The 22,350-nt window shown below is 52.4% G+C and overlaps 5 protein-coding genes and 1 pseudogene across 6 annotated transcripts; 4 read left to right on the forward strand and 2 right to left on the reverse strand.

Moving 5' to 3' along the window:
• Positions 1–1,108: 1,108 nt before the first annotated feature.
• On the forward strand, positions 1,109–3,346 carry LOC117844489 (uncharacterized). The gene has a single exon (XM_034725185.2). The coding sequence runs from the start codon at positions 1,184–1,186 to the stop codon at positions 3,182–3,184; it is 2,001 nt and encodes a 666-aa protein (XP_034581076.1). The 5' UTR covers positions 1,109–1,183; the 3' UTR covers positions 3,185–3,346.
• Positions 3,347–4,230: 884 nt separating this feature from the next.
• Positions 4,231–5,476, forward strand: LOC117845850 (1-Cys peroxiredoxin PER1). Its single transcript, XM_034726934.2, has 2 exons — positions 4,231–4,497; positions 4,610–5,476. Exons 1-2 carry the CDS (start codon positions 4,380–4,382, stop codon positions 5,155–5,157), a joined length of 666 nt encoding a protein of 221 aa, XP_034582825.1. The 5' UTR covers positions 4,231–4,379; the 3' UTR covers positions 5,158–5,476.
• A 2,852-nt stretch (positions 5,477–8,328) lies between these two features.
• LOC117843221 (peroxidase 2) lies at positions 8,329–9,901 on the forward strand. The gene is made up of 2 exons (XM_034723784.2): positions 8,329–8,774; positions 8,873–9,901. The coding sequence occupies exons 1-2, from the start codon at positions 8,403–8,405 to the stop codon at positions 9,635–9,637; spliced, it is 1,137 nt and encodes a 378-aa protein (XP_034579675.1). The 5' UTR covers positions 8,329–8,402; the 3' UTR covers positions 9,638–9,901.
• An 883-nt stretch (positions 9,902–10,784) lies between these two features.
• LOC117843280 (peroxidase 2) lies at positions 10,785–16,854 on the reverse strand. Of its 2 annotated transcripts, none has more exons than XM_072291666.1 (2): positions 15,443–16,854; positions 10,785–11,729 (listed from the first exon to the last, which is right to left on the reverse strand). In XM_072291666.1, exons 1-2 carry the CDS (start codon positions 15,827–15,829, stop codon positions 10,959–10,961), a joined length of 1,158 nt encoding a protein of 385 aa, XP_072147767.1. In that variant the 5' UTR covers positions 15,830–16,854; the 3' UTR covers positions 10,785–10,958. The 2 variants fall into 2 exon arrangements, with proteins under 2 accessions (XP_072147767.1, XP_034579738.1); XM_034723847.2 differs by lacking the exon at positions 15,443–16,854 and adding an exon at positions 11,840–12,786.
• Positions 16,855–17,005: 151 nt separating this feature from the next.
• On the reverse strand, positions 17,006–20,509 carry LOC117845798 (peroxidase 2). Its single transcript, XM_034726885.2, has 2 exons — positions 20,085–20,509; positions 17,006–19,406 (listed from the first exon to the last, which is right to left on the reverse strand). The coding sequence occupies exons 1-2, from the start codon at positions 20,424–20,426 to the stop codon at positions 18,654–18,656; spliced, it is 1,095 nt and encodes a 364-aa protein (XP_034582776.1). The 5' UTR covers positions 20,427–20,509; the 3' UTR covers positions 17,006–18,653.
• Positions 20,510–21,472: 963 nt separating this feature from the next.
• On the forward strand, positions 21,473–22,119 carry LOC117844490 (protein BIIDXI-like; annotated as a pseudogene).
• The last annotated feature ends 231 nt before the right edge of the window (positions 22,120–22,350 follow it).

Consider the following 22,350-nt stretch of genomic DNA (forward strand, 5'->3'; position numbering starts at 1 on the left):
GTGTGCGTGGTCTACTCTAGGGCGTTTGGTTACTTTGTGTCACATCGAATGTTTAGATACTAATTAGGAGTATTAAATGTAGACTATTTACAAAACCCATTATATAAGTGGAGGCTAAACGGCGAGATGAATCTATTAAGCCTAATTAATCCATCATTAGCAATATTTACTGTAGCAACACATTGTCAAATTATGGACTAATTAGGCTTAATAGATCATCTCGTCGTTTAGCCTCCACTTATGTAATGGATTTTGTAAATAATCTACGTTTAATACTTCTAATTAGTATCTAAATATTCGATGTGACGGGTGCTAAAAATAAGTAGGAAACCAAACCAGGCCTTAGGGAGCATAGGCGAACACTGATTACGGAAAAGCTTCTTGGCCTAACGTGGGGATGGTCTAACAGATGATGAGCAAGCACACACCGTGATTGCGAAAACGTTTCTTGGCAAGCAAGCTCTCAAACGATGTAGGATTGTGCCTCGACCAAAACTCGAATCTGCCAACCATGCCATGCTTGTTGCTCGTCTGCGTTCACGCCTACCCATGAACTTTCCTCCCTTTCGAGTCAGGTACACTCTGCTCGTGGAGTCCCATGTTATGTTTAGAGCATCGCTCGCTTGACTTTACACGTCCTCCAGGCTCCAGCATAGTGGTAACACGCTCTCTAACCACAGCAGTTTCGTAGAAGCTAATTACCTTTCTCTACCCATAAATTACACATTCTGGCGGCGTGATTAGGACCATGCTATGCATGCGAACTCGTTTGCAATTTTTTTTATGGTGCTACACGATAGAGTATTGTTTTTTCTCTACTGACGTGGCCGGTGGGCCGCTGTCGCGAGCTGCAGAGGATACGCTCTACCCGCAGGCGTGATCGAGTGATCGGATCGTGCACGGCTACGTGATCCACAGATTCCTTTCGCCACACGCTCGTTCACACCCCGCCACCACATGTGGCTCAGCTCCGTCACTGCAGTGCCCCGACAAACCACTCCAATAGTCCACCACGTCCCAAGCAGATAATCGTTTCCCCACGTGGGCCCCACCACCAACCTACAAATATGGGCACACACCACGTCACTTTACTCACAGCTCAGCTCGCGGCTCGCGCGCACCGTCAGTCGTGTCCATCACACAAACGAACAAGGAGCATCCACCAGTCGCTTCCCAAGCCCCGATGGAGCCCACGGGCACAATCGTCTTCGCCTCCGTCGGCGTCTCCAGCTTCGGCTTCGACGTCTTCTCCGTCGCCGTGCCGCCGGCGGCCCCGGACGATGTCCCCGACGCGAAGAAGCTCGACGAGCGGCGGCACACGGACGGCGTGTCCGTCAACTTCAACGCCCAGTTCGCCGACGACGCCGGCGACGCGGTCGCGTTCGTCTCCGAGCGGACGGGCGCGGCGAGCCTGTTCCTTTCCAGACCAGGGTCCGAGCGCCCCGAGCCGCTCCCGGCGGCCGAGGGCAGCCTGTTCCACGACCGCCCCACGGTGCGGGGCGGGCGGGTGTACTTCGTCTCCGCGCACGAGAAGCCGGACCGGCCGTTCCGGAGCTGGGCGGCGGTGCACGCGGCGGGACTGGGCGGCGAGGGCGGGGCGGTGGAGCGGGTCACCCCGAGGGGCGTCGTGGACATGAGCCCCGCCGTGTCGGCGTCGGGGGAGCTCGTCGCAGTCGCGTCGTACGGGGACCGGCCCTGGGCGTTCGACTTCCGGGTCCTGGAGACGGAGATCGCCGTGTTCCGCGCCGCCGACCCGGCGCGCCGCGTCGTGGTCGCGGGGCGGGGCGGGTGGCCGACCTGGCACGGGGAGCGCACGCTCTTCTTCCACCGCGTCGCCGACGACGGGTGGTGGAGCGTGTTCCGGGTGGACCTCTCGCCGGACACCCTCGAGCCCACCGGCGACGGTGAGCGCCGCGTGACGCCGCTGGGGCTCCACTGCTTCACCCCCGCCGCGGCCGGCCGAGGTGGGGGCCGCTGGATCGCAGTCGCGACGCGGCGGAAGGACCGCGCGCAGCGGCACATCGAGCTGTTCGACCTCGAGACCGAGCGCTTCTCCCCGCTCACCGAGCTCCTCAACCCGGACCTCCACCACTACAACCCCTTCTTCTCGCCGTCCGGCAGTCGCCTCGGGTACCACCGGTTCCGCGGCGCCGGCGCTACTGGCGACTCGGTGGTCCCCTACCTGCAGCCGGTGCGGAGCCCTGTGAGGTCCATCCGGATGCTCCGCGTGAACGGCACGTTCCCGTCCTTCTCGCCCGACGCGTCGCACATCGCCGTGAACGGCGACTTCTTCGCGACGCCGGGCGTCATGGTGCTCCGTTCCGACGGCACCAGGCGGTGGACGATCAGCAAGGAGCCCAGCTTGTTCTTCACCACGTGGAGCCCCACCGAGCGCGGGGTCGTGTTCACCTCCGCGGGCCCCATCTTCGAGACCCCGAAAGCGACGGTCCGGATCGCGCGGGTGGAGTTCGACCCGAGCGAGCTCACCGACGACCGCAAGGAGGTGAGCGCGGCGACGGTGAGGGCGCTCACCCGCCCCGAGGCCGGCAACGACGCGTTCCCGGCGGTGTCCCCCTGCGGGCGGTGGCTGGTGTTCCGGTCCGGCCGCACGGGGCACAAGAACCTGTACGTGATCGACACGGCGCGCGGCGAGGAGGAGGAGGGCGGCGGCGCCGCCGTCCGGCGGCTGACGGAGGGCGAGTGGATCGACACGATGCCGAGCTGGTCCCCCGACGGGAGCCTGATCGCGTTCTCGTCGAATCGGCACGACCCGGCGAACCCGGCCGTGTTCAGCATCTACCTGGTGCGGCCCGACGGCTCCGGGCTGCGGCGCGTGTACGTGGCCGGACCCGAGGGCAGCGCGGAGGCGGACAAGGAGCGGATCAACCACGTGTGCTTCAGCCCGGACTCGCGGTGGCTGCTGTTCACGGCGAACCTCGGCGGCGTGATGGCGGAGCCGGTGTCGGGGCCCAACCAGTTCCAGCCGTACGGGGACCTGTACGTGTGCCGGCTGGACGGGTCGGGGCTCCAGCGGCTCACCTGCAACGCCTACGAGAACGGGACGCCGGCGTGGGGGCCCTCGAGCGCCGGGCTCGGGGTGGAGGCGATGTCGCTGGGCGCGCCCGCCGGGGAGGACCCGATGGGCCAGTTCGACGAGCCGCTCTGGCTCACTTGCGACGTCTGAGTTGATGAACGATGGTGATGGCGGTCGCTTTTTCACTTTTCAGTGACTTGTGATTGTAATAAGCTTGATTGGAATAATGATGTTGTTGGGGACGCTTTTGTTTCGTTGCTGAGTGAATAAAAGGATGTGCTTGCGTGGACTCCATTGTCCATTGCTACCGAAGGTTCTGCTTCTGCGTCAGTGAGTACGGAGTGCTGCTTTTGTTCGGTAGAGTGCTGGACGTCTTGGCGTTCGCCTGATGCCGACCGTTTGGTTATCTGCAACATCAAAAAAGCGTAAAAAAATGTTACAAAAGTGGGCGAGCTTACTTTTCGGGCATCTGAAAAAAGACAATTTCGAGGCGATGCATCTTACGTGTAATAAGATCCAAATTGGATGGTTCAGCGGCCGTCTTCATCCTTCAACCAAGTGACTTTTTTTGTTCTTCTTCGTCGAACCGCAATGCTGGTCCGTGCTACCCATTGATCAACTCGTTCCTGGTCATGGCGGTGGCGAAGACAGGGAGGGGCAGAGGCCCTCGATGACAAGTCTTGGGCTTTGCCTGGTACTGAAACTGAATCGTTGGTCATCGGTAACGTCAAGAAAGGATAAAAACATATGCAGAACACAAGCTTCGCATGGGATAGGCAGGCAGTGTGCAGGCAGAGTTGTGTCTTGCGTGTATAACGTTTTTTTTAGCTATAGCTTTTCCTTTTAAAAAAGAGTTGCGTGTATAACGTGACATTTGTGTTGGCGTGGGTGGTGCTTCGTTGAACGAGGAAAGTGGCCGAAAGTCACTCTACGCTCGAATGCTCGACTGAATTTTTACTGGGCCGGAAACTCAGCTGATCCCAAAAGTTCCCACGGACTAGGCCACCGAGCTGCAGACGGCCCATCTCCAGAACAAACCAAATGCCGCTCTGAAGCTGCCAGCTGGCTCCGAACTCTGACGCTATACCAGTTTGGGTGGGGGCAGGTCAAGCATACTAAACGCAGCAGCCTGAGGCAGCTGACACGAAGCCACCTACGCGGCGCCCATGCACTTCGCCTCGGTGCCACTTCTCCACCGAGCCCGTCATCGACCTCTCCTACAAATGCGGCCAGTGCCGCCCTGCTTGGAATTGGAGGCAAGCTTTGTAGCTGTAGCTTTGTGTGGCCAGTGGTAGCAGGCAAGCAGCGCGCCTCGAAGCATCGATCGTCTCGTCCGTCCACCACCATGCCGGGCCTTACCATCGGCGACACCGTCCCCAACCTGGAGCTGGACTCCACCCATGGCCGAATCCGCATCCACGACTTCATCGGCGACGGCTACGTCATCATCTTCTCCCATCCCGGTATGCTATCTTCCTGCCTCCATAGAGGCCTAATCCTTCGCTCCGTGCTTCTCTTGGCTATGTTTTTGGAGTCCACTCATTCCTTTTTGCTCCGTGTACCAACAATCTGCAGCTGACTTCACCCCGGTGTGCACGACGGAGATGGCGGCGATGGCGGGGTACGCGCAGGAGTTCAAGAAGCGTGGCGTGAAGCTGCTGGGCATCTCCTGCGACGACGTGGCGTCCCACAAGGAGTGGATCAAGGACATCGAGGCCTACAAGCCGGGGACGAACCTGACGTACCCGATCCTGGCGGACCCTGACCGGTCGGCGATCAAGCAGCTCAACATGGTGGACCCGGACGAGAAGGACGCGCAGGGGGTGAACCTCCCTTCCCGCACGCTCCACATCGTCGGGCCCGACCGGACGGTGAAGCTGAGCTTCCTGTACCCGGCGTGCACGGGGCGGAACATGGACGAGGTGCTCCGGGCAGTGGACTCGCTGCTCACGGCGGCAAGGCACAAGGGGAAGGTGGCCACACCCGCCAACTGGAAGCCCGGCGACCGCGTCGTCATCGGGCCCAGCGTCTCCGACGAGGAGGCCAGGAAGCTGTTCCCCGACGGGTTCGAGACCGCAGACCTGCCATCCAAGAAGGGGTACCTCCGCTTCACCAAGGTCTAGGCGACAAGGCCCGTCGCCGCCGTCCAGCAAGACGGACGGACGGTGCTGCGCGCAGTTTAGGCTGGTTCGGTGGCCGTCTCTTGCTCGGCCGGCGTCTCTTGCCGTCTTTTGTGTGATCTGCTGGTGTCTCCGAGCTATACTACTCTACTCTACTAGTGTACTTGCTGGCGCTCTGTATCACTGTATGTATGCCAGTGTCATGATGCCACCCCCGAGCAGAGGTGGCGTCAGTAGTAGTACCTGGACTTGATGTAATGTAACGTGTCGTGCCTTTGGAATTCTGTGTTCCACCCGGCAGTATAGCCGTGCCGAACATGTCTCGGTTGGTATGTCTTGTCTTGCGTGCCTGGACCGGCCAGTACTGTACGCGTGACTGGACGCGTCATGTACACGTCCGGGTGTACGTGTCTCGGTGTCTGCGTGGTTGCAATGTTAAAGTGTCCCCTGTTCCGACGATGGAGTGGATGTGCATGCGCCCTTACCCCTTAGCTTTTGCCGTATTGCGGACAGTGTAAGGTTTCACCGCGTGAGGGTTTCATCGCGTGATTTCCAAAAATGCGATTTTCGAGTGTCATTCGGAACGCACACGCGATTTAAACTTTGCAATTTTTACAATGTAAAGTTTGTAAATTTAAATGTAAAGTTTATATTGTTGGATTTACAATGATTATAATGATTATAAGTTTATAACCATAAACAAGATAAATGATTATAGTTATATAAGATAAATGATTACAATATTAAATGATTATAGTTATATAAGATAAATGATTACAATATAAAGTTTATAACTTTACTATGATTATAAGTTTATAACCATAAATAATGTAATATAAACAATATAACTTATAATCATAAATAATATAATATAAATAATATAATATAAGATAAATGAATATGTTATTTAGAAGATCGTGCCATGCCTAGCTGGTCTCGGTCTCTTAATGCATTTCGTGGTCAAGTTTCGCTTCACGGTTTAGATCTCTTTCAATGCAAAGTTTCACTTCACGGTTTAGATCTCTTTCAATATAAAGTCTCGCTTTATGAAAATCTCGCTTCACGGTTTTGTAAAGTTTCGGTTTCGTAAAATTTCGGATGCAAAGTTTCACTTCACCGTTTGCTCTCAATGCAAAGTTTTGCTTCTCTCTTTCAATGCAAAGTTTCGCTTCACGGTTTTGCAAAGTTTCGCTTCACGATTTCATATGTTAGTATCTCATATATATATGTTAGTATCTCATATAACTGACCCAATGGGAATGAGAGTTGCTAAGTTTCGATTCACGTTTTTATATGTTAGCATTTCATTTAAAATTTCATACAAGTGACCATGGGAGTTGTTGATATGGGTTTAGATGAAATTCAAATCCTCTCAACGGAGTTTCATACATGCTTCAAGGCTTTTGGTAACCGTATACATCAAGTTTCATCCCTATGAAAATGTATTATTTTATTTCCTTATAAATTACATGCCATGTCATCACTTTTGAATATGTGGCATGCCATTTAATGATAATGAAACTCATATGACACTTAGTATTGAGAATGACCTAAGAGGCTCTAGCACTCTAATTGTATTCACTTTATGTGTGTGTAATTACCAATATGTAGCACTTGGAATTTTAGTATAAGCAAAAAATCAATTGTAACCAGGTATAAGCAAAATTTTATGTGTTACTCCACAAAAGCAAATTTCTTTAAGGAACTACGGCAAGCGAAAAGCCAGTCTGAATATTGTGTTAATAAGCAATGGGATCAAGAGAGGCAAAAAAAAAAAAGGTAATCTAAATTACAACCGATTAAGACCGCGTCTTGAGAAAGGAGGAGTCTACGAGTGACTTGCACTGTGTGCCCATAAGCATAGATCCGTTGCAGCATTATGGAGCGTTGTGGACATATCAATGTAAATGATATTGAACACCAGGGCATTTCTTGCTTTCCAGATGTTCCAAAGAATCGCCGTGATGACTGCCGAGCATGCCACCGGGGCAGTGTCGTCAAGCAGATCAGCAAGAGTTCACAGGTCGCGGTAGGAGATCAAGTGCGGGGCAGCAACCCAACCAATAGCTCGCCAAACAGCAACCGCTCTTGGACAGCGCAACAAGAGGTGGTGTTGATCTTCGTAGGCGTCGCAGAAGGCACAAGCGGCTGATTCCACAATGTTCCGGTGATGCAACAATGCAGCCGAAGGGAGGCGGTGATGATGCACCAGCCATAGGAAGTGCTCACATCGTGGAATGGCAATGTTTTGCCAGATGGAAACCGCGAAGCCATCAAGAGGCCGTTGCTCCATGCGCCAAGCATAGAATCCGGTAGAGGAGAATGGCTGCATAGTGGCGTTCATGCCCCGCCGATCAGCGAGGCTAAAATTTTATGTGTTACTTCACAAAGAATGCAAGAATGCAATTTTAGTTATGTATCTGGATTGTAACTAATTTTTTGGAAAATACATAGCTAGAATTTTTTTTGGAAAATATATAGTTAGAATTGTATTTTTTTTTAGACAGAGGGAGTAAGTGAGTGAGTCGCAAAATAGTTAAATTTTTCTTACCTTATATACCCTTACGATGCTCACCACCATAAAATACAAAGGAGAGAATGGATGGGATGATCTACATTCTAGAATACAATACAACAGGCTAGATGGACCAAGAAAAAAACACGGCAGGATTAGAACATACTACATGGATGCATGTACGGATGCACGCACCGACGACAATTGACAAATTCTGTACCGCAAGCAGCCTGATGAACGGGAGACATCCCGGACCAAAGCGCACTCCGATAGCTGCGTCTAGTAATAATCTAAACAGATTCAATCCTACAGCTGCATATGATATATGTAGCAAAATTATCATCTGAAACACTAGCTGTTTATTTGCAGATAGAAAAAACATGGAGTACCGTACCCAAATTAACCACAAGTCAAATTATGTACTCCCTCGCAGAATCAGCGTCACCGTGCTTAATTAATCGGGGAAATTAGCAGCAGGTCAACTTTGTCGCAGCCGTGCTTGCGTTGTTGCCATGTCCCCCCGGTTGACTCGCACCGCTTTGCACGTCGCGACGTGCGCTCCAAACATTCCGAGTACAGCAGTCAGCACCACCTTCCTCCAGGCCGTGCCGTACGTGGCTATAAATTGACATGGAACACAGCAACTCCTCTTCATCCCAGCAGTCCTTGCCTCTCGAGTCGATTAGCACTCGAGAACACACAGAAGACTTGGCAGAGGAAGAACTAACCAAGGATGGCCGCTAAGCTCGCCGTTCTCACCGTACTCGCGCTGCTCGGCTCCGTGTCGTGCCAATCCGGCTACGGCGGCTACGGCTATGGCGACGGCAACCCCACCCCGCCGCCGCCACCCACTTATCCTCCGACGCCGAGCCCACCCACTTATCCTCCGACACCGAGCCCACCCACCTATCCTCCGACACCGAGCCCACCCCCTTATTCTTCTCCTCCTCCCACACCTAGCCCGCCGGCCGCCGGGCTCAGGGTCGGATACTACGACGGCAAGTGCCCCGGAGCGGAAGGCGTCGTGAGGGAGGCCGTGCGCGGCGCCAACGCTAGCATCAAAGCAGGGCTCGTCCGCATGTTCTTCCACGACTGCTTCGTCGAGGTAAGATCACAATCAGTAGTTTCCTGTATTTTGATCAGCAAGTATACTTTATCCAGCTGACAATGTATTTACTCGATCCATCGGGACGTGTTCATCAGGGCTGCGACGCCTCCGTTCTGCTGAAGCCGACCGACGCCAACCGGCAGCCGGAGATGCTGGGCATCCCGAACCTGAGCCTGCGCGGCTTCGAGGTCATCGACGCGGCGAAGGCAAAGCTCGAGGCGGAGTGCCCTGGCGTCGTGTCCTGCGCTGACATCGTCGCCTTCGCCGGCCGCGACGCCAGCTACTTCCTCAGCGGCAGCGCCATCAGCTTCGCCATGCCCGCGGGCCGCTACGACGGCAACGTGTCCCTCGCCAGCAAGACCCTCCCCAACCTGCCCCCGCCGTTCGCCGACGTCCCGCGCCTCAAGGCCATGTTCGCCGCCAAGGGGCTCGACACCGTCGACATGGTCGCACTCTCCGGCGCGCACAGCATCGGCAGCTCCCACTGCTCCTCCTTCCCCGACCGCCTCAGCAACACCTCGGACATGGACCGCACGCTCGCCGCCAAGCTCAAGGCCAACTGCACGTCGCCGACCGGCTCCGACAACTTGGTGGCGCAGGACTACAAGACCCCCGACCAGCTGGACAACGAGTACTACATGAACGTGATCAACCGCAAGGTGCTCTTCGCGTCGGACGCCGCGCTCCTCAAGTCGAACGAGACGATCCCACTGGTGTACGCGGCCGCCATCTCTCCGAAGCTGTGGCAGCGCAAGTTCGGGGAGGCCATGGTGAAGATGGGCGCCGTCGAGGTCAAGACCGCCGCCAATGGGGAGATCAGGAAGGTGTGCGGCTTCATCAACAACCCATACTCCGGCTGATTGATGGTCGGAACTACCCTCAGATGACCGAGGGCGGGTGCACCTTCGAACCTGACGTGTGAGATCGAGAGAATACTACGCGGCTACGCTCCTGCTCACTGTGCTATTTTTTTTCATTTTCAATTCTTTACACTTTAATTTCCCCTAATGTTGCTTCATTATTTTGTTGCATTTATATGGTGCAAATTTGATTGTACTACCATTTGAGATTCCAGCTGGTACTGAAACGATATCACTAATAATATTTACAACAATCTTCATTCATCAGCAAGGAAACAAAACTTATACGCTTCAGAAATTCAGAGCTCATATGCTTACTAATTTGCTGCATGTATTTTCAAATTACTAATTCGGCACATGTAAACATTTTACACGTTCAAATATACTCACGTGTAATTAGCTTAGCTCAGGTATTGACTCCTGGTAAAAACATTTCGACCTGTAAACATACTTACATTTTGCAAATCCCTTGTTAACTTGTCATCCATGCTTGCATCTAGGCGCCAAGTTCCTATTGGGGGTGGGGGAAGGAATGGATTCAAGGCGAGTCCATCCTGGTTGAAAACGTGGCCCAACAGGTATAGCATTTTCCCGGCCTGGGCCTTATACCCGACAATAAGCCCATGATCTTACTGTGTGGACTGTGTGTGGACAGACCGATCAGATGACATGGGCCTACGGCCTACCGGACTCTCATTCATTTCTGCCTAACAAGGGGATTTTAAAGTTTTCTGAAGGGGTTTTAAGTGGAAAATGAGTTTTACTGATTCCTGCAGGATTAGACTATTTCTATTGAAATTCTTGCGTCCTAAATTAAACTGTTGGATTTCAGCAAACTTAAAAATCCTTCGCAAAACGAGAGTGAGTTTTACTGATTCCTGCAGGATTAAACCATTTCTCTTGAAATTCCTGCGTCCAGAATTATTAGGACTCCAATTAGCAGTAAGCACCCTACCATGTCTAGCGAATCGACGTGCCGTGCGACACATTTTCCTGCTTCGGACAACAATGATATTTCCCTGCGGATGTATAACTTGGGTCGATGCACACGCATCGACAGTACAGTCTGCTCTATTTCCCTAGTAGTAGCCTGACCGATGCAGACACATGGAGTACCTGTCGAGTATGATAAAATACTGCCAAGATCTGACCATAACACCGTAGAAAACAATTAATACCCTATAATGAATTCCAAGAAAACAACCATTTTGTTACAGCACAAGCGCAACAATAGAACGGATCAAAATTAGGGGGAAAAGTAGATAAAACAGCGTCAGAGTTAATTCATCACCAGGCACGCGCACTACGGCCGGCCATCTGATCACGGCTTGCTGTTGACGGCGCGGCACGTCCTCCTGATCTCCCCGGTGGCGGCTGTCTTGACCTCGATGCGGCTCATCTTCACCATGGCTTCTTCGAACTTCTGCTGCCACAGCCACGGAAAGATCGCGTAGACACGCACCAGGTTGTTGGTCATGTCCTTGGAGGTGAGCGCGGCGTCCGACGTGAAGAGGACCTTGCGGTCGAGCACGTTCTGGTAGTACTGGTTGTCCAGGACGTCGGGGGTCTCGTGGTCCTCCACCACCGTGTTGTCGGCGCCGTTCGCCGACGAGCAGTTAGCCTGCAGCCCGGCGGCGAACGCCGGGTCCATGTCGGAGGTGGCGCTGGGAGGGAGGCGGTCGCGGCTGAAGGACGAGCAGTGGGAGCGCCCGATGCTGTGCGCGCCGGAGAGCGTCACCATGTCGAAGCTGTCGAGCCCTTTGTCGGCGAACATCTTCTCGAGCTGCTGGAGGCCGGCGAACGGCGGCGGCAGGTTGGGGAGGGTCTCGCTGGCCAGGGACACGTTGCCGTCGTAGCGGCCCGCGGGCATGTCGAAGTTGATGCCGCCGCCGCTGAGGAAGTAGGACGCGTCGCGGGCGGCGAAGGCGACGATGTCCGCGCACGAGACCTTGCCGGGGCATTTCGCCTCGAGCTCCGCCTTGGCGGCGTCGATCACCTCGTAGCCGCGCATGCTCGGGAAGTTGGGTATGCCGAACTTCTCCGGCTGCTGGTTGTCGCTGGTTGGATCGAGCAGAATGGACGCATCGCAACCCTGAACCACCGCGCATCAAAATGCAATTGAGTACTTATAAACATAAGCATGTATTTACTACCAGTAATACATAATATTGCAACCGATGTCTAGCTTGATCGAGATCTTACCCGGGTAAAGCAGTCGTGAAAGAAGAGGCGGATAAGCCCCGCTTTCATGCTATCGTTGAAGCTTCCGACATGTTTCCTTACGATAGCCTCCACATCCACGTGATGATCACATTTGTTCTTGTAGTATCCGATCTTGAGTTTCTTCTCAGCATCACTTGGACTGGGTGGGGGTGTGAGAATAGGTGGTGGTGGGCTCGAACTTGTCGGAGGATAGGTGGGTGACTGTGAGGCCTTAGGTGGTGGTGGATTTGGACTAGTAGGAGGATACAGGGGTAGCTGTGAGGCTTTAGGTGGTGGTGGGTTCGGACTCGTAGGAGGATAGGCGGGTGGCTGTGAGGTCTTAGGAGGTGGAGGACTCGGGCTCGGACTCATAGGAGGATAGGCGGGTGGCTGTGGAGCCTTAGGTGGTGGTGACCTCGGACTTGTTGGAGGATAGGTAGGTGGCTGTGTGGGCTTAGGTGGTGGTGAACTTGGACTCGCCGGAGGATAGGCAGGTGCCTGTGGGGTCTTAGGTGGTGGCGGGCTCGAATTCGTTGGAGGATAGGTGGGTGGCCGTGGGGGTTTAGGTGGTGGTGAATTCGAATTCGTCGGAGGATAAGTGAGTGGTTGTAGGATCTTAGGTGGTGGTGGTGGATTTGGACTCGTCGTAGGATATGAAGGTGGCCGTGAGGTGGTCGGAGGGGAAGGAGGCGGTTGTGGTCTGGCCGGCGGGTAAGCGTGCGGTTGTGGCGCTGGCGCTGGGTTGCCGTCTCCGTAGCCGCCTTGGCATGCGACGGAACCGAGCAAAGCGAGCACTGTGAGGATGGCAGGGAGCGTAACGGCCACCATCCTCTTGTTCCTGCTTTGACTTCTGGCTAGTGTGTAGTGTACTGAAGCATGAGCTAGAGAGAGAAACAAAACCGGAGCAGTGAGACAAATAGTTGATGGTCGCTATCATCCACGTCTTATAGCCCCGGTTGGGAGGTGGAGTGGGAATGTTTTCTGGAAGGCGCACGTTGTGAGCCGTGCAAGTCAACCGATAGAGAACATGGCGAGTAGGTGAGTGAGATCTAGGCAGGGGCACAGCGCGGACGGTTGACTTGCTGCTAGTTTATTCGATATGATTAAATCAAAGCATATGGTGGTGGGGGGCGCAAAGCAAATGATGTGTTCTCCTGCAGGAGGCGCTTTGTTTAAAGCATGATAACATGCTCAACCAAAGTAATACAGTCGCCAGGTTATGGGTCAAATTAAAGCCACTTGGAATCCTTTTTTTTAGTAGGTCTTGGAATCCAAATTAAAGTGCACGGTGAGAAATACGGGTCGGTCAGACATGGATTTCATTCAGTGTGAAAAGTACTTTCAGAATGTATAACCAATTCCATTTAAAATTTATAATTTCACTATTATGATGACTCAGATTTCATCTTCTAAATATGTTTAATGCTGATCTGAACAACTTAATTATATTTTCTTGTCAAGGGTGTGTATATACAAGATGGCTGGCCCATGGAAGAAGGGATAAATAGGGCTTGGTGTTGACGACGCGGCCCTGAATAATCAACTTGTTAATGCGACCATAAAATACAACTGAACTGTATGGAGGTTGGATCCAGCTGATCTCTCAACTCATCCTGTTCGAAAAGGAGGAGATAGGAATGCTCTTCCATTCATCTGGGCCGATTTGGAGCCACGCAAAAGTCTCAACCAGGCAGTACGGCCCATCAGAAACGCTTGATTGAGTTGGTGGCACTGGTGTGTATAGATTTCCATTTGGCACTAACTCGATGGGCCGGCCCAAGCACGACACGAAGAAGCATGGCCCGGCCCGTGAGCCATCGTGCTAGTGCCAGGCACGGCACGGCGTTAGTGCCGGGCCTGGGCCGCCTATTCGGCCTGCAGTGCCGGTACGGGCACAACACGCTTATGGGCCGGCACTATGCTGGCTCGATAAATATTAGTCGTTGGATCCCCTAACTAAACCAGAGCCGTTAGATTCACGTCGAGTCATATATAATCGTGGAAACCCTAGAGTTCCTCACTCTCTATTCTCTTCCCCGTCTCTGTCTTTCCCACGTGACTACGCGAGCGCAGGCGGCGGTGACGACGGAGCGGGTGGCGCGACCTCAGGCCGGCGCGGGCACGCCGGGCTACCGTGCTCGACAGCACGGCACGACACGGCTAACCGCTCATAGGGCCGTGGTAGGGCTGAGATGTCGGCACGGCAGCACTACACGGCACGGCACGGCTAAGCCACCGTGCCACATAGTGCCGTGCCGTGCGGCCCGGTTAGCCATGTATACTGGTGTGTTTTTATATTTGAATAAACGGCCCATGTTGTCAGTAACCTCAACATTCATCGGGCCGGAAAAGAAAATGTGGATCGGGCCTTTTTCTACTGTTTGATTCTGAAGAAAGAAACACCCTCTCGTGTTGTTTCTCTTCCTTTTTTGTTTTGTGGGCATGTGTTGTTTCCCGTCAGAAACGGACCGTTGCAAAGGAACGTTGGCTGCCTCGAACGCTTCCCACTCAATCGTGTGCTACTAGGTTTCTTTCCTTTTGCTGTTTTGCACCTGGTCGATCGGGAAGAGAACGTGGTGGCGGGCATGTCCGTCCCCGCACGCAACGGCCGCGAATTCAATCGGAGCGTATGAGCTTAACCGGTTGATCGGCAATGTTTGTTATATGCTCGGCAAGGGGCACGCACAGTGTTTTTTTTTTTTTGAAAACTTGCATGAGCACTGCTATTCGAAGTCCATTGTAAGGGGGCAAAATTACCATTGCTGTCAAGAAATGAAATACTAGAATTATTCGAAGTCCATTGTAAGGGGGCAAAATGCATGATACATGGATGTTCTACGATTACTCCCTCCGTTTCAAATTGTAGGTCATTCCAACTTTCTTGGAGAGTTAAATCATTTTATGTTTGATCAAAATTATAGAGAGGACTACAAAGATTTATGGCACCGAATAGATATACTATGAAATTATATTTAATAAAAAATTTAATAGTTCTTATTTGGTATAATAAATGTTATTGAATAAATCTGGTTAAACTTGAGAGATTTGACTTTCCAAGAAATTGGAAGGACTTACAATTCAGAATTCAGAACGAAGGGAGTACATGATAAACACAACGACCAAATAGTGAGCAAACATGTGCTACCTCCGTATCAAAATATTTGTCGCTATTGACTTTTGGTCACGATGTTATGTTATTCAAAAAATTATGTGTATTATTTATTTTATTTGTGACTAACTTTATCATCAAAGGTATTTTAAGCATGATTTATCTTCTCGTATATTTGCCACAAATTTTTAAATAAGATGAATGGTCAAATGTTGTAAGGAAAAGTCAACAACGACGAACATTTCGATACAGAGGGAGGGTCTGGTTCATGTCCGAGCGGTTGGAGATGAAGACGCAGCGGGCGCGGCCGATGGTGCGCGCGCCGGAGAGCGTGACCATGTCGGCAGGGTCGAGCCCCTGGGCGGCGAAGCTGGCCTCGAGCGTGGCGAGGCTGGAGAACGGCCCGGGGAGCAGTGACCGTACGTCGTGCTGCCGCCATTTCGGGAAAGAAATGCTGTGAACAATGCAATCAGTTTGAAAGTTACGAATCATACCCGAACGAAGCAGTCGTGAAAGAAGAGATGAATGAGCCCTGCGCCAATGCCACGCCCGTCCCTGTAGATGGCGTCCTCCACAGCCTTCTTGACGATGGTTTTCGCGTTAGGGCACGAGTAATTCGAGTAGCTGCTGTTGTAGTACCCGACACTAAGCCCTATTCCAGTGGGAGCAGGGCTTGGGGGCCTTGGAGAAGGGATAGGGGTGGGCCTCGAGCCATCAGGGCAGACAAAGTCACCCAAAAACCGTAAGATTGGAACGATTTTCTTTATTGGGCGAACCCACTCTCCCGAGCAGAGGATAGGGAAAGTGGTGAAGCCCTGGCACGCCATTGGCGCGAGGAGCGCAAGCATGGTGATGAGGGCAGCGTGCTTATCAGCCATCATCGTCTACCTTTGCTACCAGCTCGATCGGCTGGTGCGTGAAGCTGTTGGTTTCTAGCACCAGATTAGTGGATCGTGGGTGTGCTTTGCTCCAAGGTTATGGGTGCGATTTATAGCTAGCGCCCAGAAGAGAGTGAGAGCAACTAGGGAGTGGACTTTGTCCCCCGGCCGCCGCGCTTCGTGTGGCGGTGCACGTTGCGATGGACGCGACTTCCATTCGAGGAAAGCTCAAAGTACAGCGCAAGCAGCAGCTGACCCACGGTATCTAGTTGCGCTATGTACAACTTGGCGCGCGGCACACGCGCACTAGTAGTTGTGCGTTTCTCTTATTGGAAAGACCGTGGTGCAAGTGGACCTAGTTGGGCTGACGTATGCTTGTGCATTCTAAATAATTGCTCAGAAGAGATCGTAGTGCAACATTCACTGAGATATGATTTCCTCCTGTTTAGATATCAGACAGCAAAATTGAAATAATGTGCACTGGAATCACTATTTCAAAAATCAATTAAATGCTGTATATCCTATACATGCATTACTCTCCGAAGCAACAATATAAATTCACTATTGGGCTTACAGCTCAAGCAGCTGACTAGCAATGTTTAGTCTAGTCTACCTGCGGTTAGTCAAATTCAGAGCGCGGCACACGCACTGATTCTGCATTGTCGGATCAGCTCCAGTGGTTTCGATCTATTTTCATGAACCAAGCGGGGGTTTTGATATTGTAGCTGGGGGCGAACTTTGCATCAGGGATAGAGTTAAACAACGTAACGGGTGCATGAGTGAATCGACATCTTTCAGCCCTAGCCCCTAGGTGATCTCTTTGAACGAAAAACAGAAGTATACGTAAATCATCTACACAGCTAATTAATCAAAATTGACAACACATTAAATTAACAACAATAAAATAATATATTTTACTTAGTGTTACCTTTTCACGATCCAAAATATAAATTTTGGTTTTGGCCGTCCGAGTCGAGCAGCACGTCGTTGTCTTTCACGTTCTGGTCTTGTATTGACTCTTAGATCCACCATGGTGTTACCTGTTGAAATTAGAGGTATTTTATAGTTCATTTTAATCTGAAATATAAAATAAATAGGAGCATGATTTATTATATTTATACTAGCGAACATAAAGCATGGAATGGACATTCAAACCATGTTATGAACTAGAGAGTTCACTAAGGGAGTACTCTACGGGGCTGGTGCCATGGACACCAGATGATATTTTGAGACAGCTTCAGCCATCAACATCCATGATCAGTTACAAGTCACGTCCATCTACGTCACCCTTCTATTCCTTCCTCAACTTCTTAAAGTACGTGCAGCAAAACTACCTTATAAGTTGGTTAGGAATTCTCTCAACTTCCAAGGTGATTTTATTACAAATATAACTACCACCATTTCCTATAACTCTTGAAATTTAATTGATTAATTAGTTTAACAGGTCTAGCCTCATTTAATCTAACATTACCGCTGCTCTTACACTTGTCCTTGAGCTCTATATATGGCGTGGGTGGATGGGTTCATGTCCTGGCGATTGGAGACGAGCATGCAGCGACCGATAAGCGGCAACTTTTACGAAGCCAACCCGGCCACATACATACAATATATACGACGGTAATTCTGGTGCGGTGGGATTTTCTGGCACCGCCGGGTCACCTTCAAAGGAGCACCATACCGGCCGCGGAAGAGACGTCGGTGGCAGCAAGCACGCTGCACGCAGCTCCTCCCGAGTCCGGGCACGCGAGCTGCAGCGCACAAACATAATCTTCCGTTCCAAACAACTTAACAACGGAACCCGGCCACTTGACAAGCCGCGTAAATCTTAGCAATATAGACTGAGATACTGTATCACAGAAGCACACCACCCATTGTTCATTCCAGGCTCGCTCGTACAAGACTCGGCATTGGGGCGGTCCTGCTTCCAGTGGCCGCCCTTGCAGACGGGGCACACGACCGGGGACCGGACACTTGGGGCCCAGGGCCCTCAGCTCGATCGTGGCCTGTGGCCTCGCACAGGTTGCATTGCACCGGGTGGTGCGGTTGCTCTTCTCATCGTGGCCGTAGAGGCCGCATGAGGAGCACCGGACGCCGCCGCCGCTTCTTCCGATCCACTCCGTGACATCTTTGTGGAAGCTTGTGGCGTTGTGGGATTGCTGAGTAGAGATTGGACTGTGGGATGAGACCGAGCCGAGCCCGAATATATAGGACCATGGATATCGCAATTCACAGGACGAGTCATCGTGAGTGCGTGCATTTACGAGCTCACCAAATGATCAGGCCGGATCACATGTCGTAGTAGTACTGGCTGCGGCACAGGCTGCTGAGTGCGCAGCGTGCTTGTTGCCTTCTTGCGAGTAGTAGTGAGGTGAAACGGAGAGAGAAGAGTTGCTGAGGCTATTCATGAAGATTCCAAGTACAGCATCTCCGTGCATAATAGTAGTACGGAGAAATAATCGGTCCAGCATTTGTAGATAGAAAGCTTTACTAGTAGTAGTACCTTATACCATTCACTAGATCATAGTTCGTGTTCAAATAAACTCGATTACAGAGTATTGCTTTACTCAAACACTAAAACATGCTACCATGACACTTGACTGAAAATTGGCCAAACTAAGCAAAAAAAAGAAAAGGGAACAATGCATGTTCCAACTGAGACAAGAGAAGATGAAGATGATTCACCAAAAGCCTACTACTGCATCACAGAAATGGCGGAGAGGCAGCCAAGTGAACACTGGCACTGTTGCAATACGGGGAGGACCTAGCAGTAGCAGGATTTAGTTATGAGGAGCATCGATCGCCCCAACTACCACCCAAACTCAACTGGCTAGTTGTAAATCGAGCAATTCTTCCTGATCTCGGCGTCCGCGCCGGGGCTGGTCTTCACCTCGATGTTGCCCATCTTCACCATCGCCGCCGCGAACTCGGTCTCCCACCTGTTCCCTGATGAATCGGCGGCGTAGATATCCACCAGAGGCTGCGTTTCACCCGAGCTCAGCGCGGCGTCCGACTGAAACAGCACAGCATTGTCGTTCACGTTCTGGTAGTACTGGCTGTCCAGGATGTTAGGGGTTTTGTAGTCCTGCACCACAGCAGTGTTGTTGTTGCCACTCCTGCACTTGTTCCTGAGATCTCTGGCGAGGGTGGCGTTCATGTCCGGGCGGTCGGAGGAGATGAACCCACAGCGGGCGTGGCCGACGGTGTGCGCGCCGGAGAGCGTGACCACGTCCTTGGTGTCGAGGCCCTTGGAGGCGAACATGTTCTTGATCGTCTGGAGGTCGGTGAAGGGCCCAGGCAGGACGTCGGTGGTCTCGGAGGCGAGGGACACGCGCCCGTCGTGGCGGCCGCCGGGCATGGCGAAGTTGATCCTGCCGTTGCTGAGGACGAAGGACGCGTCGCGGGCGGCGAAGGCCATGATGTCCGCGCACGAGACGGCGTTGGGGCAGGCCGCCTCGAGCGCCGCCTTGGCCGCGTCGATCACGCCGAATCCCCGTAGGCTGTCTCTGTTTGGTGGGCCGAACATCTCTGACGGGTCGCTGGAGCCGCTCGAGTTCACGAGGAGAACGGAAGCATCACACCCCTGAGCAATGAGCACGTGGCCACAGCACCTAACGTCACAAACTTGCTCCTGCTTACTTTTTAAAACTCTAAGGCCCTGTTTGGGTCCCTTCATTTTGAAGGAATTGGAATCTATTTAATGGAGTAGCCTAATTTATGTTGGAATGTGGCATTCCACAACTTTCCAAAGTTTAGATATAACCCTATCTTAAATTCATGGGGTGGGAGATGGAAATTGATTCTATAGATTATGGTTATTAGAATGGAATTCAATTCTTATAGCACGCTCTTAGACTCGCTTCTCTACAGTAGAAGTGCAGCATATAAGTATCTCTCCCATATCACCAACTATAATATATAACTATATTCCACATACAATTATATTAGCTTAATTAATTTGTGTCTAAATTATGATTATTAGGATGGAATTCAATTCCAATGATCCAAACGGGGCCTAAGGCAAATCTTGTTTGGAAAAAGGCCAAATTTTGCACATCTTGACTAGCAATTAATCAAAGTACAGGTGTACTTATTAGTGTGTGTAAAACATATCAAAATGCTTTTCACACTATATTTGTTTTGTAGCTATAAATGGTGTAAATCAATGCTTAAATGCCCACTCTTTCTCTTAAAAAAATTCTTCTTTCGAAACAGGGTATACACACAAACTTGTAACTATGTTGAAAGAGATAATTTGTACCCGTACGAAACAGTCGTGGAAGAAGAGCCGAATGAGACCGGCACCCATGCCAGGTTCTTTGGCGACGGCGTCCCTCACGACCTTCCTCACAATACCTTCCGCGTCGGGGCACGAGTTGTAGTAGCCGACCCTGAGCCCCGCCCCTGTGGGGGCAGGACTCGGCTTCGGATCAATTTTAGGGCTCGGGATCATGTTTCCGGGGCAGATCATGCCACCCACAACTGGGATTGGACGAACCCATCCGCCCAAGCAAAGGATGCCGCCGGAGTCCTGCTGGGACGCCACGGGCCCGGCGAACGCGAGCAAGGCGACGGTCAGGGCGGCAAGCTTGGCAGCAGCCATTGCTTTGCTCGATCGATCGGCTACAACTACAAGCTTGCTGTTGATGGTTGGTTTCTTTCACCAAGCTGTGTGTGTGCGCGCTCTTCCGAAGGGGTTACGGGTGCATTTTATAGCTCCTGGGCGGGAGTGGAGCAGGGTTGCTGCCCCACGCACGTTAATGGCGACGAGGACGACTACGCGAATTTCATCGAAGGCGACGCAGAGCGACCGCGGATGACGACCATCGTTTGCATTGCCGTCGTGTTTTAAACTTGGAACGTGCAGTGTTCGTGCCGCACGTTGTGCTGTGCGTCGTCTGATGCGGAGCAAATGGAGGGGGGAATCGGTCGGCAGTCGAAACCTCCATGCAAGCATGCTTTTAGCTAAAACACTGCTCTGATTTCTAGTCCGAGTTCTATAGCAGCGAACAATCTCTAAATCATTGAGCTCGCTCCCAAGGTCTTCACTTACTTTCCTCCGTCGTCTGAGAGTACAGGTTTTTTTTAGGCGTTGCTGATGCCTTTCAGAGCCAGTGTGAGCTCAAGCGGAGCCTTGTAATGAACTCAAAACCTTTTATGTCCTGTCGTGTAATGCATATGGACTGGGGTGGTTGCCCAGGAACTCTAAGGGCCTGTTTGGTTAGCCTTGCTTATAAATAAGCAACTTATATTTAAGCAAATAAGTTGCTTATGACCCAAACACCCTTGCTTATAGACTTGCTTATAAGTTGCTTTTGCATAAGCAAATAAGCAAGTTTGGAGCTGCTTATTTTGCTTATGGGGTACTCTTTACCCCCCTACCCTTCCCACTTTTCTCTCTCTCCTCCCACTTTTCTCCTTTCCCCAAATCCCCTTCTCTCTCTCCTTCTCTCCCCCGGCCGGCGCTCCCACCCCGCCCGCCGGTCCCTCCCCGCCGCCACCCGCCGCCGCCGCTCCCGCCCGCCGCCGCCGCCGCCCCTCCCGCCCGCCGCCGCCGCTCCCGCGCGCGCCCGCCCTCCCGCGCGCGCCCGCCGCCACCGCCGCCCCTCCCGCCCGCCGCCGCCACCGCCCCTCCCGACCGCCTGGGCCTGGGTCGCCGCCGTCGACTCCTCCGGCGAGGTCGAGGTCTCCATCCACAACCCCGGCGTCGCCGACGACCCGCCTGCGGCCCGCACATCGACTCCGTCGCCGTCAAGGCGCTCAACCCGCCCCGCCGGACCAACCGGAACCTGGTGAAGAACGGGGACTTCGAGGAGGGTCCCATGGAGCTGCTGGCGGGGAGGGAGGGCGCGGTGGCGCAGGTGGTCCGGACCGTGCCGGGGCGGCGGTACGCGCTGTCGTTCACGGTCGGGGACGCCGGCAACGCCTGCCGTGGGTCGCTCGTCGTGGAGGCGTACGCCGGGAGGGAGTCCGTGAAGGTGGCGTACGAGTCGGAGGGGAAGGGCGGCGCCAGGCGCGCCGTGCTGCCGTTCCGCGCCGTGGCGGCGCGCACGAGGATCGTCTTCTTCAGCTCGTTCTACAGCAAATGTGAGGTGCCAGGAGCTCATCGCGTGGTGAAGGCAGGGGTAGAGGGAAATGGGATGGCAGGGGCAAATGTGTCAATAGCACTCTCATTTATTGCAAATAAGCAATCCAAACTAAACACCTAGACTTATAAATAAGCAACTACAATAAGCAAATAAGCAACTTATAAATAAGCAAAGGTAAACCAAACAGGCCCTAAAAAAAAGTATAGGTTTTCTGAACGCGTATGCATGCGATCCATGTAAACTGTAAATATTTGATGAGATGATTACCAGTAGTGCTTACTGCTAAGCAAGCTAGAGGATGGAACTTGGTTGGAACGGAAGCGTGGATGGCTGCACGCACTCACTGCAAGTCTTGGTCTTCGCCGTGTGTCAGAGGCTCATAGCTCTGCCTCACTCGCTCGTATCGTTGACGCTTGACCATTAAATGGAAAGTTGGAG

Source organism: Setaria viridis, chromosome 2, assembly GCF_005286985.2.
Source record: "Setaria viridis chromosome 2, Setaria_viridis_v4.0, whole genome shotgun sequence".
Lineage (NCBI taxonomy): Eukaryota > Viridiplantae > Streptophyta > Magnoliopsida > Poales > Poaceae > Setaria > Setaria viridis.

Bases quoted from the DNA above. Each gene is read 5' to 3' on its own strand.
- LOC117844489 (XM_034725185.2), top strand. From the start codon at position 1,184: ATGGAGCCCACGGGCACAATCGTCTTCGCCTCCGTCGGCGTCTCCAGC.
- LOC117845850 (XM_034726934.2), top strand. From the start codon at position 4,380: ATGCCGGGCCTTACCATCGGCGACACCGTCCCCAACCTGGAGCTGGAC. The intron at 4,498-4,609 runs GTATGCTATCTT...AACAATCTGCAG, and splicing joins CATCATCTTCTCCCATCCCG to CTGACTTCACCCCGGTGTGC.
- LOC117843221 (XM_034723784.2), top strand. From the start codon at position 8,403: ATGGCCGCTAAGCTCGCCGTTCTCACCGTACTCGCGCTGCTCGGCTCC. The intron at 8,775-8,872 runs GTAAGATCACAA...CGTGTTCATCAG, and splicing joins TCCACGACTGCTTCGTCGAG to GGCTGCGACGCCTCCGTTCT.
- LOC117843280 (XM_034723847.2), bottom strand. From the start codon at position 12,667: ATGGTGGCCGTTACGCTCCCTGCCATCCTCACAGTGCTCGCTTTGCTC. The intron at 11,730-11,839 runs GTAAGATCTCGA...GCGGTGGTTCAG, and splicing joins TTCACGACTGCTTTACCCGG to GGTTGCGATGCGTCCATTCT.
- LOC117845798 (XM_034726885.2), bottom strand. From the start codon at position 20,426: ATGGCTGCTGCCAAGCTTGCCGCCCTGACCGTCGCCTTGCTCGCGTTC. The intron at 19,407-20,084 runs GTACAAATTATC...CTCATTGCTCAG, and splicing joins TCCACGACTGTTTCGTACGG to GGGTGTGATGCTTCCGTTCT.